General features: G+C 33.7%; 1 protein-coding gene across 3 annotated transcripts in view; it reads left to right on the forward strand.

The window, feature by feature from the left end:
- The window catches only part of GAS2 (growth arrest specific 2), an 85472-nt gene that overhangs the window by 44154 nt on the left and 28410 nt on the right, over positions 1 to 12908 (forward strand). For all 3 annotated transcript variants that reach the window (XM_068194197.1, XM_068194196.1, XM_068194195.1), the window contains exons 6-7: positions 1281 to 1425; positions 4611 to 4718. In XM_068194197.1, the coding sequence (XP_068050298.1) occupies positions 1281 to 1425; positions 4611 to 4718 (253 nt within the window). The remainder of the gene's footprint in view (positions 1 to 1280; positions 1426 to 4610; positions 4719 to 12908) is intronic.

A 12908-nucleotide genomic window follows, 5' to 3' on the forward strand; every position in this document is an offset into this window, starting at 1 on the left:
AGTAAATAGGTTGTATATAAGTGCTTGCTTCAATGTTGGCTGACTTTTCATTATGCAGACTGCACCAGTCAGAAGCCAATACAAGCACAGATTTGGTTCTTGGTTTGCTTTCTATTAATTTACTAGGCAGTAGTATGACTAAATTAAACATTATCAGAAAAACACAAAAGCTAGTATGTGTGCTTATATCTTTTCTCTGTACAATTCTAAGATCATTGTGGTATTTAGCTTTAATTTTCATGATATGTATTTGTTACTGCTCAATATTTTAGTGTCCAGGTCTTTATCTAGGTAAGTCAGTATAGTTCTGCATCTAGACTGTGGACTTTTCTGCTACAGAAAAAAATATAATTTCATTTGTGCAAGTAGTTTGCTATGAGAAGTATACCTGGCATGATAACTTTTCCAAGCTGAAGTCATTCTCTGAAAAAGGAACTCTGTGTGTTTTTCTGGGGTTTGTTCAGTGTTGGCAGATAAAACAGAAGGGGATTATCGGTAATTGGGAAAATGGGATGCGCTTTTAGACTTTTGACTTCTGTCCAAGCTCTGCTGCTTGCTGTGAGATACTGACTCAATCACTTGCCATAAAGCTTTCAGAAGATCTTTAAAACAGAACCTTGCTCTTCAACTGCTCTGGTTTGAGTTTATCCATGATGAAGTGGCATGTATTTTGTTCTAGCTGGAGCTACAAGTGTGTTGCCACTGTAAACAGACATCTGAAGACTGGCTGTCAAAAATCAATTAGTAGAAACACTAACCACTTCTGAAGAGTAGTGGCCATGTCTCGGTTTACTTATCTATAAATTCAGTGCAATAGCTGAAACCAGGAAAGCCCTTAATCCCTTTGCATTTGTATTTCTTCAGAAAATACTAACATGGAATATAAGTTGTTAAGTAATTTGAAAAGATGCTGTTTGAGAAGGAAAAAATAAAATAGAAAAAAGTGCAAATGTACTGAACTTGATTCTGTCCTGCATGATATTGCAATTTTTGAGGACTAGTGTTGTTCATAAATTATTCACCAGCATATATGATATCAGACAGAGAAGCTGAAAAAGTACCTGTATTTCCTGTAAATTTGATTAACTGAAAGACTGCATCTAAATTATTTTTCTGTTAATTTGAAATTATGGCAGTATGGGTTGGTTTATTTTACACATGTTTATTAATGTGTGTATCATTCTGTTATTCACACAAAGTAGAAATTCTTTCCACTGTTTTGTTTTAAAATATATACTTTAAATGGGCTAGTAAATTTATTATTTGCATGTTTCCAAAAGGTGTGGGGTGGAACCTCCTGGATTAATTAAATTGGAAAAAGAGATTGAACAAGAGGAAACACTTTCAGCTCCCCTTCCATCTCCTTCACCATCACCCACAAAGTCTCCTGGGAAAAAGAGCACAGGGAAACTGTTGGATGATGCTGTAAGTTGTGGGAGGAAGCTTCTTCCTATCTTATTGATTCTGATATGCGCTTACTTGCAAAACACACACAAGCCTAAGTTTAACATCTCACTCTATTTTAAACATTTGTAGACTTATAGAGTTATTTGTTTTTTTGACCGCAATTATTTATGTCTGAAGCTTAGGAAAAAAAAAAAAAGTCACACTGTGTAGGAGCTCTGCAGCTTAGCCTAGCTTTGTGCTTAGGGCCACATTCCCTTCTTATTACTCTTTTATTCCTTATTCACCAGCTCCCACTTGGTGCTTTGTGTGAGGAAGGACTGAGTCAGGACAAGATTTGGCCCATACTGACTTGTACTGAATGTTAACAAACACTTCTGAGATATTTCAGCTTAATTTTTATGCTGTTCTGCATGATTCTCACATAATACAAAAACAAGCATTGTTTTCCTCATTGTTAGAATCTGGCTTTGAATTTCATTAAACTTGTTGCAGCATATTGAGTGTTCATGTTTCTGGTGCAAACCCACAGGGGTTCATTTGAAATAGCTGGAATCAGATGAAAAGGACACATTTTGAGGCCATGAAGAGGTTAAACTGGAAAAGTACAAATCTAGCCTGTAAAAAGAAGCAGTTACCATAGTAACTACTACATTGCAAGGTAGATGTGCCACCTGGGAGTTACAAAGCACTTCTTGAAAAATCCATGTTGCTGTTACAAAGAGCAGATGGAATATAATGTTCCTTCATTTTATTGAAACACTTTTTTTATTTGATGACTATAATTACATTTAAAATTTTCTGGTTTGTATTTCTTCCTTAACTTTGCAAAAGCACTTGTGTTTCAAAAGAATTGAGAAAGAACAGTTATGTGTAGAAGGAGGCTAGTGACTGCATATCTTGTAGAAATTGAACAGAGAGAATGTAGGTTTTCTCTAACCACCTCCTTTAATTTAGAAAGCAGTATGGATAGAAACAGAATGGAATTCATCCAGCTAGAGTCCTGACCTGCACTGCCCCAGACACTCACACCATAAAATAGCAGCAGTTTCTCATATAGTCCAGACTTAAAATAAAATAGAATATAATTCCTCCCTCTGCTTCATTATTTGATTTCCAAATTCCACTCAATACTTCTGTGTCCTTTGGGACAGTAAGGCAATGGAACCCGCAACAGCAGGATCAGCAGTGAAGATCTTATTATCCTCTGTTTCACACCAGAATAGATCTGTTGGCTTTCATTCTCCACAGGCAGAAGATGGGTCTATTTTGCTTACACAGTTCAAAACAACTTTGAACTTGTTTAGGCCCAGTTATCCTGGGTTTTTGATTCCTTATATGAACTCTAGTGGACGAAGCATTAAGTTCCTACTACCCATTTTCAGCTATCAGGGTGATAATGCCATAGGATATTATGTCAGGAATCCCTCATTATTTAATAGTTTTTAGAGGGCCAATACCAAAAGACTTCCTAGGCATGATTCCAGTCTTGGTACCACCTTCCAAGAAATACAGGAATACACTTTTTTCATCCTCAGCAACTGCACTTGGATTTAAGTCATCAGCCACTGATTTAATGTAAGTTATTCCTATTGTACATTAACTATCTAAATAGTTTATTCACCAGAAATGGAGCTAAGTCTCATCCATGTTGATAAAAATAATTTGAATAACTGATCTTAAAATTCAAAACATGATTCATTCAAACTGAGGACATCTCATCTGATACTTGAGAAATACTTTTTGTGTGTAAAATACAAGTAGAGTTCCTCTGTTAAGTTTATTTTAATTATTTTTCTTTATAAAAATATTATGTCCTGATTAAAAATAAATAAGTCTTAAGAATACTTATCAAAAACCCTCCACAGGGTGATGAATTTATTCAGATAAAGGCATTGAACCATTTCAGAAATAATTGGAAAGCCTTTGAACCACTCAACAGCGCTAGTTTCAAAAGTATAGAAACAATAACTGGTTGCCTTATAAGTTCTTTTTGGCTTATTTAATATACTGTAACTTAATTCTTAGAACAGATCTGAAAAACCCTTGTACTTCAAAAGCCTTATCTATTCATGATAAATAAAAAACTCATTAGAGTGCTACAGCTTTGGCCAAGCATTTTTTCTTTTTATGAAACAATTTAAGACTTTAATTTGTTAGGTATTCAGAAAATATCCTTTCCTGGGCCTCAGACCATTTTTACAGGCCTTGGTTTACAAACTGGATATTAAAATGTCTTTGGAATATTGTTTGAAGTGGACAAACATCTACAAGTTCCTCTGGCATTTTGCATTGTTTGATGCTGACATTCTAGGTACATATTTTGTCCAAGTATACCACAGTGTATGAAAATGCTGCACTTATTCTTTCTGTTCCTATGCAGAAGTGCAATTTGAATGTCAAGGAAGAGTTTCACAGCCAGATCTGCTCTTTTGATATTGGTGCCTTTGCTACTTTCCCATCATTGAAGAATACAAAATGTACTTTTACTAAATGTCACTGTCTTTGGTAGCACATGCCAGAGCAAGGAGGCCAAAGTCAAGCTGATGCAATTAATAACATGCAGGAAAGTGGTTTTCATCTGTTTTTTCTCAGCCCTTATTTTTTGGGGTTATGTAGTTAGGTTTGGCAATGATAGTGTTCTTAAGGTCCCTTTAAATTAACTTTGATTGAGCTAGCCCTAACAAGGAGAACATCAAATGGCTGTTGAAACTACTGAGGAATGTCTTGGCATTAATTTTTAATCATGTCACAGTATTTTCTGTATGCTTTTTTCCTAAGGTGTTTGTGCACAATTTTAAAGAGGCAGAGCCTCTCTATTTATATATATTTAGAAGGTAGGATGCATCTTATGACATCTTTATTTTGCCTGTTAGCTGTATTAGCACTTTGAGCTGATTACTCATAAAATACTGAGAATACAGTTACAAAAGTTTTATGTTAAACTCCATGTAACAGACTGCTTGACTTCAGATGAAGAGTGCAAATTTGATGCTGAACTATATAGCATTTTAAACTCAGCTACTAAATCATTGCTATTGGAAGCACCATAGGGGGCTTTCTGGGGTTACAGAAATGTTAAGCAAAACCAACCAAAATATCATAAATTAAGACTTATATTAAATGATACATATGACAAGAGTCTTATTGAATGTTTTGCTATCCATGCTATTTTAAACAGTTCCTATTAATAACTTGTTTTATAGGTTAAACACATTTCTGAAGATCCACCTTGTAAATGCCCTAATAAGTTCTGTGTGGAGCGTCTCTCACAGGGAAGATACAGAGTTGGAGAGAAGATCCTTTTTATTAGGGTAAAGATTTTATTTTCACTTTTTTATTTTTACTTTGTTTTTACTTTGCTGCTACTTTCCACTTTGAAAATTACATCACTGCTTAACAGGAAAAAATATTTTCTGGTTAACCAGCACTGATTCATTTTTATGGCACAGTTGGAGAATAAATAACCCACAGTGTGTTAACTGACCCAAGGAATTATTACTATGTGATAAATATCCTTCTGACTTTAGGTCATTGAATTTGCTCTCTCTTTAATCAATTGCAACAAAAGTCTTCAGAAATAGACCTGGTGACTTCTCTGTTTGGCTTGAAAGACTATCCACTGCACTGAAACAGCCTTTCTCCCACTCTGTTTTGACTGATATTGTCTTACTGGTCAGGAAACAGATCAAAGGCTTCATGATCATTGAATTGCCGAGTCATGACTAAGATATATTGCTAAAGCAGCATGAGGAAAACATTAAAACCCATAGTATGTCATTTGATTAACAGATATTTCCAAACCTAGAGTTGTATTTCAGACTTTGTATGTAGATTATTATCTCCCATAGCACAAAGTTAATCAGTATCAATATTTGCTACCATTATTATATGGCTGAAATTAGCACATCTATACTTTCAAAGATTAATTCTTCTGATCCACTTAATCTTCTCTATATATGGCTATGGTAATAATTGAAAATATGCTAATCTTGTTATTCTGTAATTGTATGTTAAGAATTTGATTCATATTGCATTTCTTTCCATCTTCCTCTCCACATGCACTGTTCTTGAGTCATGACTTGACAAAATGATAGGTCTTACTCTCAAATAACTGTCATCCATATTTTGCTAAAGGCACATAACTGTTACCTAATAAAACTGAGTACATGTAAACAGAAGTCAGAGGGACTCTTTCTTATCTGCAGAAGTCAAGTTCCCGGTTCAACAAAATACCAGAGCGCTTATTCAGTCATAAACTTCTGCTTAACACAACTTACAATGAAGTCAATGAAGCCAGATAAAGATTTGGGTTTTCTCGGGAGAGTGAAGTTGGGAACGAACATGTAGAAGTACTGTGCTGAATAAGTACTGAGAACTCCCAATTAATTCAGTAATAGGTCATAAAGAAGAAGAAATAAGGGATTTGTTAAATCTAACAGATAGTTTGAGGTTCAACATGCTAGTATAAAGGATTAATAGCTTTTCTGATTTGCAGCCAGTGAGAGACTTTTTTTAATTCTGCAGTATATTTAGGTAATAGCTTTATTAGTCGTTTCAAACCACTTTGAAGAAGGTAATGATTAGTAACCAAAGACCTCAGTAATCTGGCACAGTTTAACTTTTACATTTTCTTCCTTTTGGTTTTCATTTTAAATATAGTATCAAAGTATTTTTAATCTTTTTGTTTTGATAAACTTGAGTTCTGCCAGAATGGTGAGTGTCAAATTCCTTTTTGCTGGCTTCTTTATTATGCAACCTAGTCCAAGCCAGATTTCATTCCAAGTTTGCAAACAAAAATCCCTTTTTATATCACTCTCCTGCATTCCAAGTTGAATTGTGCAAAAAAAATAACAGTAATATAGATTAGGTATTAAACAGCAGTATTAAAGATCATTCCTACAAAACTTTTATCAATGGAAACTTGCCATGCATTTCAGTGGGAACAAGTTCATTTTCCTAGGTTTTAAAAGTCAGTTGTCTTTTGGTTCTGGTTGGTTTAAACTTCATTTTGGAACACTTCACTGGATCACAGTAAGTTTTTACTCTTCATTCTACATGTTTTTGAGTACATAACTAGATATATCAGCCTTTCTTTGGAATCCTTTGGACAGTTGTAAAAAAGCAGATTTAAGGTGTGTAGCTGATTTTTAATTTTGTTGGTATCTGGCACCGAATTTGATGCCACTGAGGTAGTTCCTCCTAGGCAGTATGTTCTTTACACAGTGTGACACAGCCAAATACATGCCATTTGTTTACAACCCAAAGTGTTCTAGTTGAATTGAGATCAACAGTTTCTTTATTTTAAGATGGCATAGTATATCTACTACTGTATTAGCCTATTAGCTTTTTCCAGTAACTTCTATAGAATTTAAAACCACTATCATTTTAGTAATGCTGCAAGTATGCCATGTGGTAGGAGTTAACTCCTATTAATTGATGGCTAAGATTATTTTTTCAGAAATTATTTAATAATATCTGTAAATTTTTTTCTAATTCTGCAGGTTCTGTTAGGAAAAAAACCCAAAACCAGCATTTAAACCAGAAGAGAAAGTGTCCCAAGTTCCTCTTTTTATTAATTTGTATCTATATATGAAACAAGTGAACAAGGAATAGCAGAGCAAAATAAAATATGGCAAAACATAGATTTCATGCAAAAAATCACAGAAACAAAGTACATGTGTCAATTTAAAGTAATTCTAAGGAAAGGAAATCCTTTGGAACATGTAGCAAAAAATGGTCCCATTAAAATTAGAGTAAATTTTTTCTTGTAACGTGGGAAAATATTGCAATTCCTAATAGAAGTTTTAATTCCATGAATTAAGGGAAATGATGACACTTCATAAAAACATTAAGATATTTAAATCTTAATAAAACTGCATGCCCCAAAAGCAATTTTTTACGCATGAAGTGTTTCCTTAGCACATAAACTGAATATGATTAAAATAATGCTGTGGTGGCTGAGATGCTAAAAATTTATGTTCAATAAAAATGTATCTGCTTGTAGGTTCTTTTTCCTTCCTTCCAAGCAGGAACAATTCTAAATTCCACTTCCACAGAAAAGACAGAAGACATGTTTTACAGTAATGAATTATATTAACAAGTTGAAAAAAATGGCCAGTTTATTTAAAATTGAAACATTGGTTTACAATTAGTGGGATCTCTGTATGTGTGCAACATACAATTAATCACTTGCTTTTTCACTCTCCTACCATCCTACCAATATGCCTTAATCTTTCAGAATGGAACTGAATTAATAAACCTATTTTTAAAATATAAAGAATAACAAGTCATGAAAACTTGTACAAATGTTTGGTTTATAACCTGGGGAAGAGAGTCATAGAGTTTGAAGTGCTTGCTTCTTGCAGAAGGCAGCAAAGTCGAGATTTTTATAGTAAGAATTGTCAGTCACACCTTTACAAAAAGTACTTCTTTAACAGTTCCAGTGACAAGAATTCTGTTTTCAAGTTACCTCATGTTGCATTGTATATGCATTAGTATGAAAATTTCCCACAAACTAACCAGCTTCTCTCAGAAAGATCTGTCATTTTGGTCCATATATTCAAATCATTGGGAAATTATCTTTAGTGCAACTGGAGTCACATTAGATGATGTAATGGGTCCTGGTTTTAAAGCTTCTGATTTTTCCTATGACATATAGATGTTCTCTATCTTGCAGACCAGTTGATAAGTATGTGGTTGCTCTTAAATATTTGACCTTGTATCCTTAATAATTAATAGAATGTAATATTATTTTGCTATTGTAATAAAATTGTTTATTTGATACTTTCTTCTTCTAAATCCCAGGAAAGGAAAGGTGTTATTTACCTGCTACAGCACCTGTGTAGAAACCTTATTTTTAGATTCACTTACATAATATATGTGTAATATATATGTTTATATATATATATATATATATATATATATATATCACTCTGCAGATAGTCTAGTATGCACTACTGCCTCTTCCTGGTGAGAAAAATGTACTTGTGTATTAATACAGAAGTATATTTTAATCAAAACCATCCAGGTAGGGATGATGTACCATATACCAGATAAGAACTGGAAAGAAGGAGAAATAGAAAGCAGATTGATTATACAGATCTCAAGACTCAAACACTTTGCTCTGCCTTTCCAATTCAAATGCATAAGTTGTACTCATAGCTTTTCTGTAGTGTGTTTCTGTCTTTTGTTTTTCCTTCAGTATAATTTTCCTAGCTTTTTTATCTGCCTTTTTCCAAAGATTTTCACACTTGTTCTGTTTTTCCCAGGCCTATTCACTTCCAATCTGTGAAAGAGTTTATGGTTTTAGTAGTGAAAATCCTTTCCTAAGGTTTATCCATAAGAAATAACTTTCCAGGATGTTTAAAATATCAAAATCATGGGCACATCAGGAGTTTTAATTAACCAAACTCCAAAGGAAATATAGTGGGATGCCTGGGATCTTGTGAATGAATTCTGAAAACACATCTTGAGCCTCAGGACAGCAACATTCATTGGTCTCTTTGGACTTTTAATCTCAGTCTTCTTTGTGTTTGTAGACAGCTACAGTAATTCTCAACTTGAGACTGCAAAAGACGTGGGGGAAGGCATATATGAAGTCCAGCCCTAGTTTATGCCCAGATACATGGTGGTTTTGGAGACCTTTCAGCTGGACACTTCTTTACTCTGTGCCAATTCCTTTCCAACAGCTTTACAATCACAGAAAAGATGACAGTTCAGTCTTACTTGTGCTACTGAAGGTGGAATTCTTCTCAACCTTCTCAGGCTTCATTTATTGTTTTTTAAAAAATAAGTCCTTAAAGGGCCAGTAAAATTCACTCCACAAGACTCAGAAACTCTTGGACAAACAGTGCTATGAAAGGTGTCAGTAGGGTGGTTGGAACTGAGTGCTGCCTATAGAACTGTCAGGAAATCAGTTTTGTTCTAGACTATCATTAATCTGTTGACATTAGGCAGAAACCTGCCCTGCCCCAGCTTAAGTTGCAGTTTACTTGTTCTTTTAGTTACCCTTTCTCTCCTGCCTCCTCCTTTATTCTTTATTTTTTTCCCCTTCCTGCCTGCAGCTTTTCTTATTTAGGCCTAGATGCCTCCATGGAGCCAGAAGCCCATGGACAAGTCTCTTCACTTTGTACCTGATGATGCTGGTTTTGCACTGAATAAAAAAGCAGTTACAGCTCCACTATCTGGTCCTTTGAAGAACTGACATTTCTAGTTAAATAGTTGACTGACTTTCACTGAGGGTTATCCAAACCCATAAAGAATGAGAAATTAAATACATTTTTTGCCCCTCTTGATTTAATTTTCTATCTTTTTTCACTGGTGTACTGCATTTGTGCAGCCATTCATATTAATTAGTGGCTAGAACTTTGAAAGGGTTCATCAGAAACTTCTTTACAAAAAAACCCTTTGTAAGTCAAATTACTAGCTCCTAATTTAATGGAAAACTGTTGAAGTTACTCCTTTTTACTTTCATGCAATGAAGTTCTTGTTAGACTTGGTAGAAATTTTTTTTACGGAATATATCTTTGATGCAGTGACCTCCTTCTGTGGACAATCAAATACTGTGTCTTCTTTAATTCCAAGTGTCTCCCTCTATGTATTATTGCACAATGAGAACTCCATTTGGAGGTTAGAAAAATTTTTAGCAAATCATATTGTGCTTTTTTAGGGTGGAATGCATCTTCAAGAAGAGTAACATTCTAATTCTTGAAATTACTAATGCACCTGTGGTAATTTTCTGCCATAGTAGAAAATTGCTATTTATAATAGTATTTATAATTTAGTCTTCTAGAACTGAAGTTATAACAATATTACAATGCCTGAAATCAGTAGAAAGAGGATTCTTCTCAGGAGGAGGCTAGAGTAGAGGCTAGGGTAGAGTATTCTGAAGCTTTGTGTCTAAAAGTAACACCCTAAAATTCAGCTGATTTCCTTAGGCAAGAGCTAAAGATGGCAAAGCAAGACATTCCCCAGGTGTCTGAGTTTCCTTTTCTGGCAAGAGTGAACTGGGGTAAAATTACCCTGCACAACAGCATCAGAAGTATTTTCTGTGTAGTAATTAATTATACAAAAAATTGTCAATGCATTAAAGGTAAATAAAGATTAATAACAAAGCTAGAAAAATATGTAGTATTGATCTCATTATTTTAGACTTTTTTTCCCCTCAATACCAAAACTACAAAAATAGACAAAATTATATAACTCCCCTCTTCTCCTTTTTTTTGCTTCTTTTACTCCTTTTATATTACAGGTAATGGACCAGCATCTCCACAGCTAAGAACACATATAGACTGCTAATCAAGTCCACCGTTAATCTACAGACAAGAATTTTCAAAACAAAAACACCTTTATTTATAGTGTATTGTTGAGAACTAAGGATTGGGTCCCATAAGTTTATACTGAAAATGTTACTGGGGGAAAGTATTTCCTTTCTCTCAGTTATTATCTTGTGTTTCTGTTAAATAGATGAATCATTTTATAAGAATCCATTTGACATTTACTAGACAATAATATATTCTACATTAATGATGGGACAGCAGCATGTGCTCGCAGTTTAGAAAGCAGTTTAGTAAACCTGATGCTTTAGAAATGGAGATGCTGCAATTTGTAGTGTTGCATTTAAAGGATAGCACTGAGCTTTACATTTCTTCTTTAAACTTCTTTGGTGAGTTGACTAGGTATGATGCTAATGGGAATTATATTTAACAGAGTCAAGATAAGTACATCTGTCTTTTATAGAAGAATGCTAAAATATATTTAGGGTGAATTTAAATTAATATTCTTCACTGTGGGTTTTGATAATTGCTACACAATGCTAATTGAAAAGGAAAAAATCCCACCTGATTCTTTGATATACAGTGTGTACAGTATACTTTTATACTGTAAACGTAACTTCTGTTGCCATCTGGAGAAAAGAAAAAATGTGGCTCATGGTGGCATCTGTTAACCAAAGCTTCTGCACTGTTTATAAGGGATTGTCATTAGACATTTAGGATTCAGGCATGAACATGCATTGATTATCTAATACTATATTCCTTAGCTTTGGTGTGATACTCTTAGAGAAATCTTAGCCTGCATGGGAATTTCCCACTGGGCTTTATATGTTAACTCGGGAATGGTGGTTCTGCCTAGAACTGGGCTGGCCACGATTTAACAAAGTAGTATGTAGGCTTTTAAAATATCTAATACAATGTGGTTTTACCTTGCCATTCCTAAAATAACAAGGGGAAGTTAGAGTACATTTTAGAAAATATTTTATTTCTTTGTCATTCTCTTGTCAGTGTGAAAGCAAGGTTTTTCCTCTTGTTATATTCAGTTACACTTTGTAAGCATTCATGTTGTTCACCAAAAAATATATCTACTATCTTTAATTTTCAAACTCCACCTCTGGCAATATGCATGTAAAGGTATAAAGTACTTTTTGCAATATATCAACACAGCAGGATTTTATCCCATGTGTTTATTGATGACTTTGTCCTCTCTGACGCCTTCTAGTTCTGACCAGAGGAAAAGTAATAAATATTTCCAAATCCTTTGTCGTGCTGAAATGCAGAACATCGTATTTTAATGAGAATAGTCATGATTTGCATGGCAGAGAATTAATCAACTATTCTGTTCCACTAGGATTTTGTCTTTGCTAGCAGAAGTTGTCACATGCCCACTCTTTCTCGAGAGATGCAGGAAGTTGAATTTGAATCTCTTTGAAAATCTCTAAAAAAGTTTTGAGTGGTTTGTTGTGGGGTTGTTTTTGTTTTTGTTTTTTTGGTTTTGGTTTTTTTTTTTTTTTAAGAATCAGAGGGATGCTTTCATCTCACCTTCAGGGTTCTTTCAGTGGAGAGGAGCAAGAAATTCCTCTCTATTTTCTATGATGATTAATGGGATTGATAATCAAACTACAGAGTTACATAGCATTTTATATTATTTATCTTTCAGATTAAAAATGTAAAAATTAAACTGTCAATTTGATTTTTTTTTGTTATAAATTTTGGGGATTTTTTTACATTGATTTATTTAGATCCTATTTTGAGATGTTATGCTGCAACTTTAAAAGAAAAAAAAACTAAAAAACTTCAGCTGCATCTGCATCAGTCAGTAAGAATGGATTTATCTTTCAAAAAGTAAAAAGAATTATTTAACAAGAAACTCTTATCGTAGCAATGGAATAAAACAATGAGACTTTTATCCATAACAGTTATGTCCTTTAATTATTTATTAGTCTAGACTATTTCAAAGACTATGAAACAGTCATGATAAATTCAGTGTATCTCTCTCATATTGCAATAACATAGAAATAATATTCTTAGGATACATTGAATAATGCTTTTTCAGTGCAGATTTTTAGATTTTTATCTAACTACAACATAAAATATTTTCCTTTCAAATATAATTTGCTTCTAATAATTTAGGTAGTATTAACAGCTATTTTTACTTCATATTTTAAATTCCATTTGTTAATGTTAATAATTCAGTAAAAATGACTGGCAAATATTCTTGCCTACATT

Source organism: Anomalospiza imberbis, chromosome 6 (assembly GCF_031753505.1).
Source record: "Anomalospiza imberbis isolate Cuckoo-Finch-1a 21T00152 chromosome 6, ASM3175350v1, whole genome shotgun sequence".
Classification (NCBI taxonomy): domain Eukaryota; kingdom Metazoa; phylum Chordata; class Aves; order Passeriformes; family Viduidae; genus Anomalospiza; species Anomalospiza imberbis.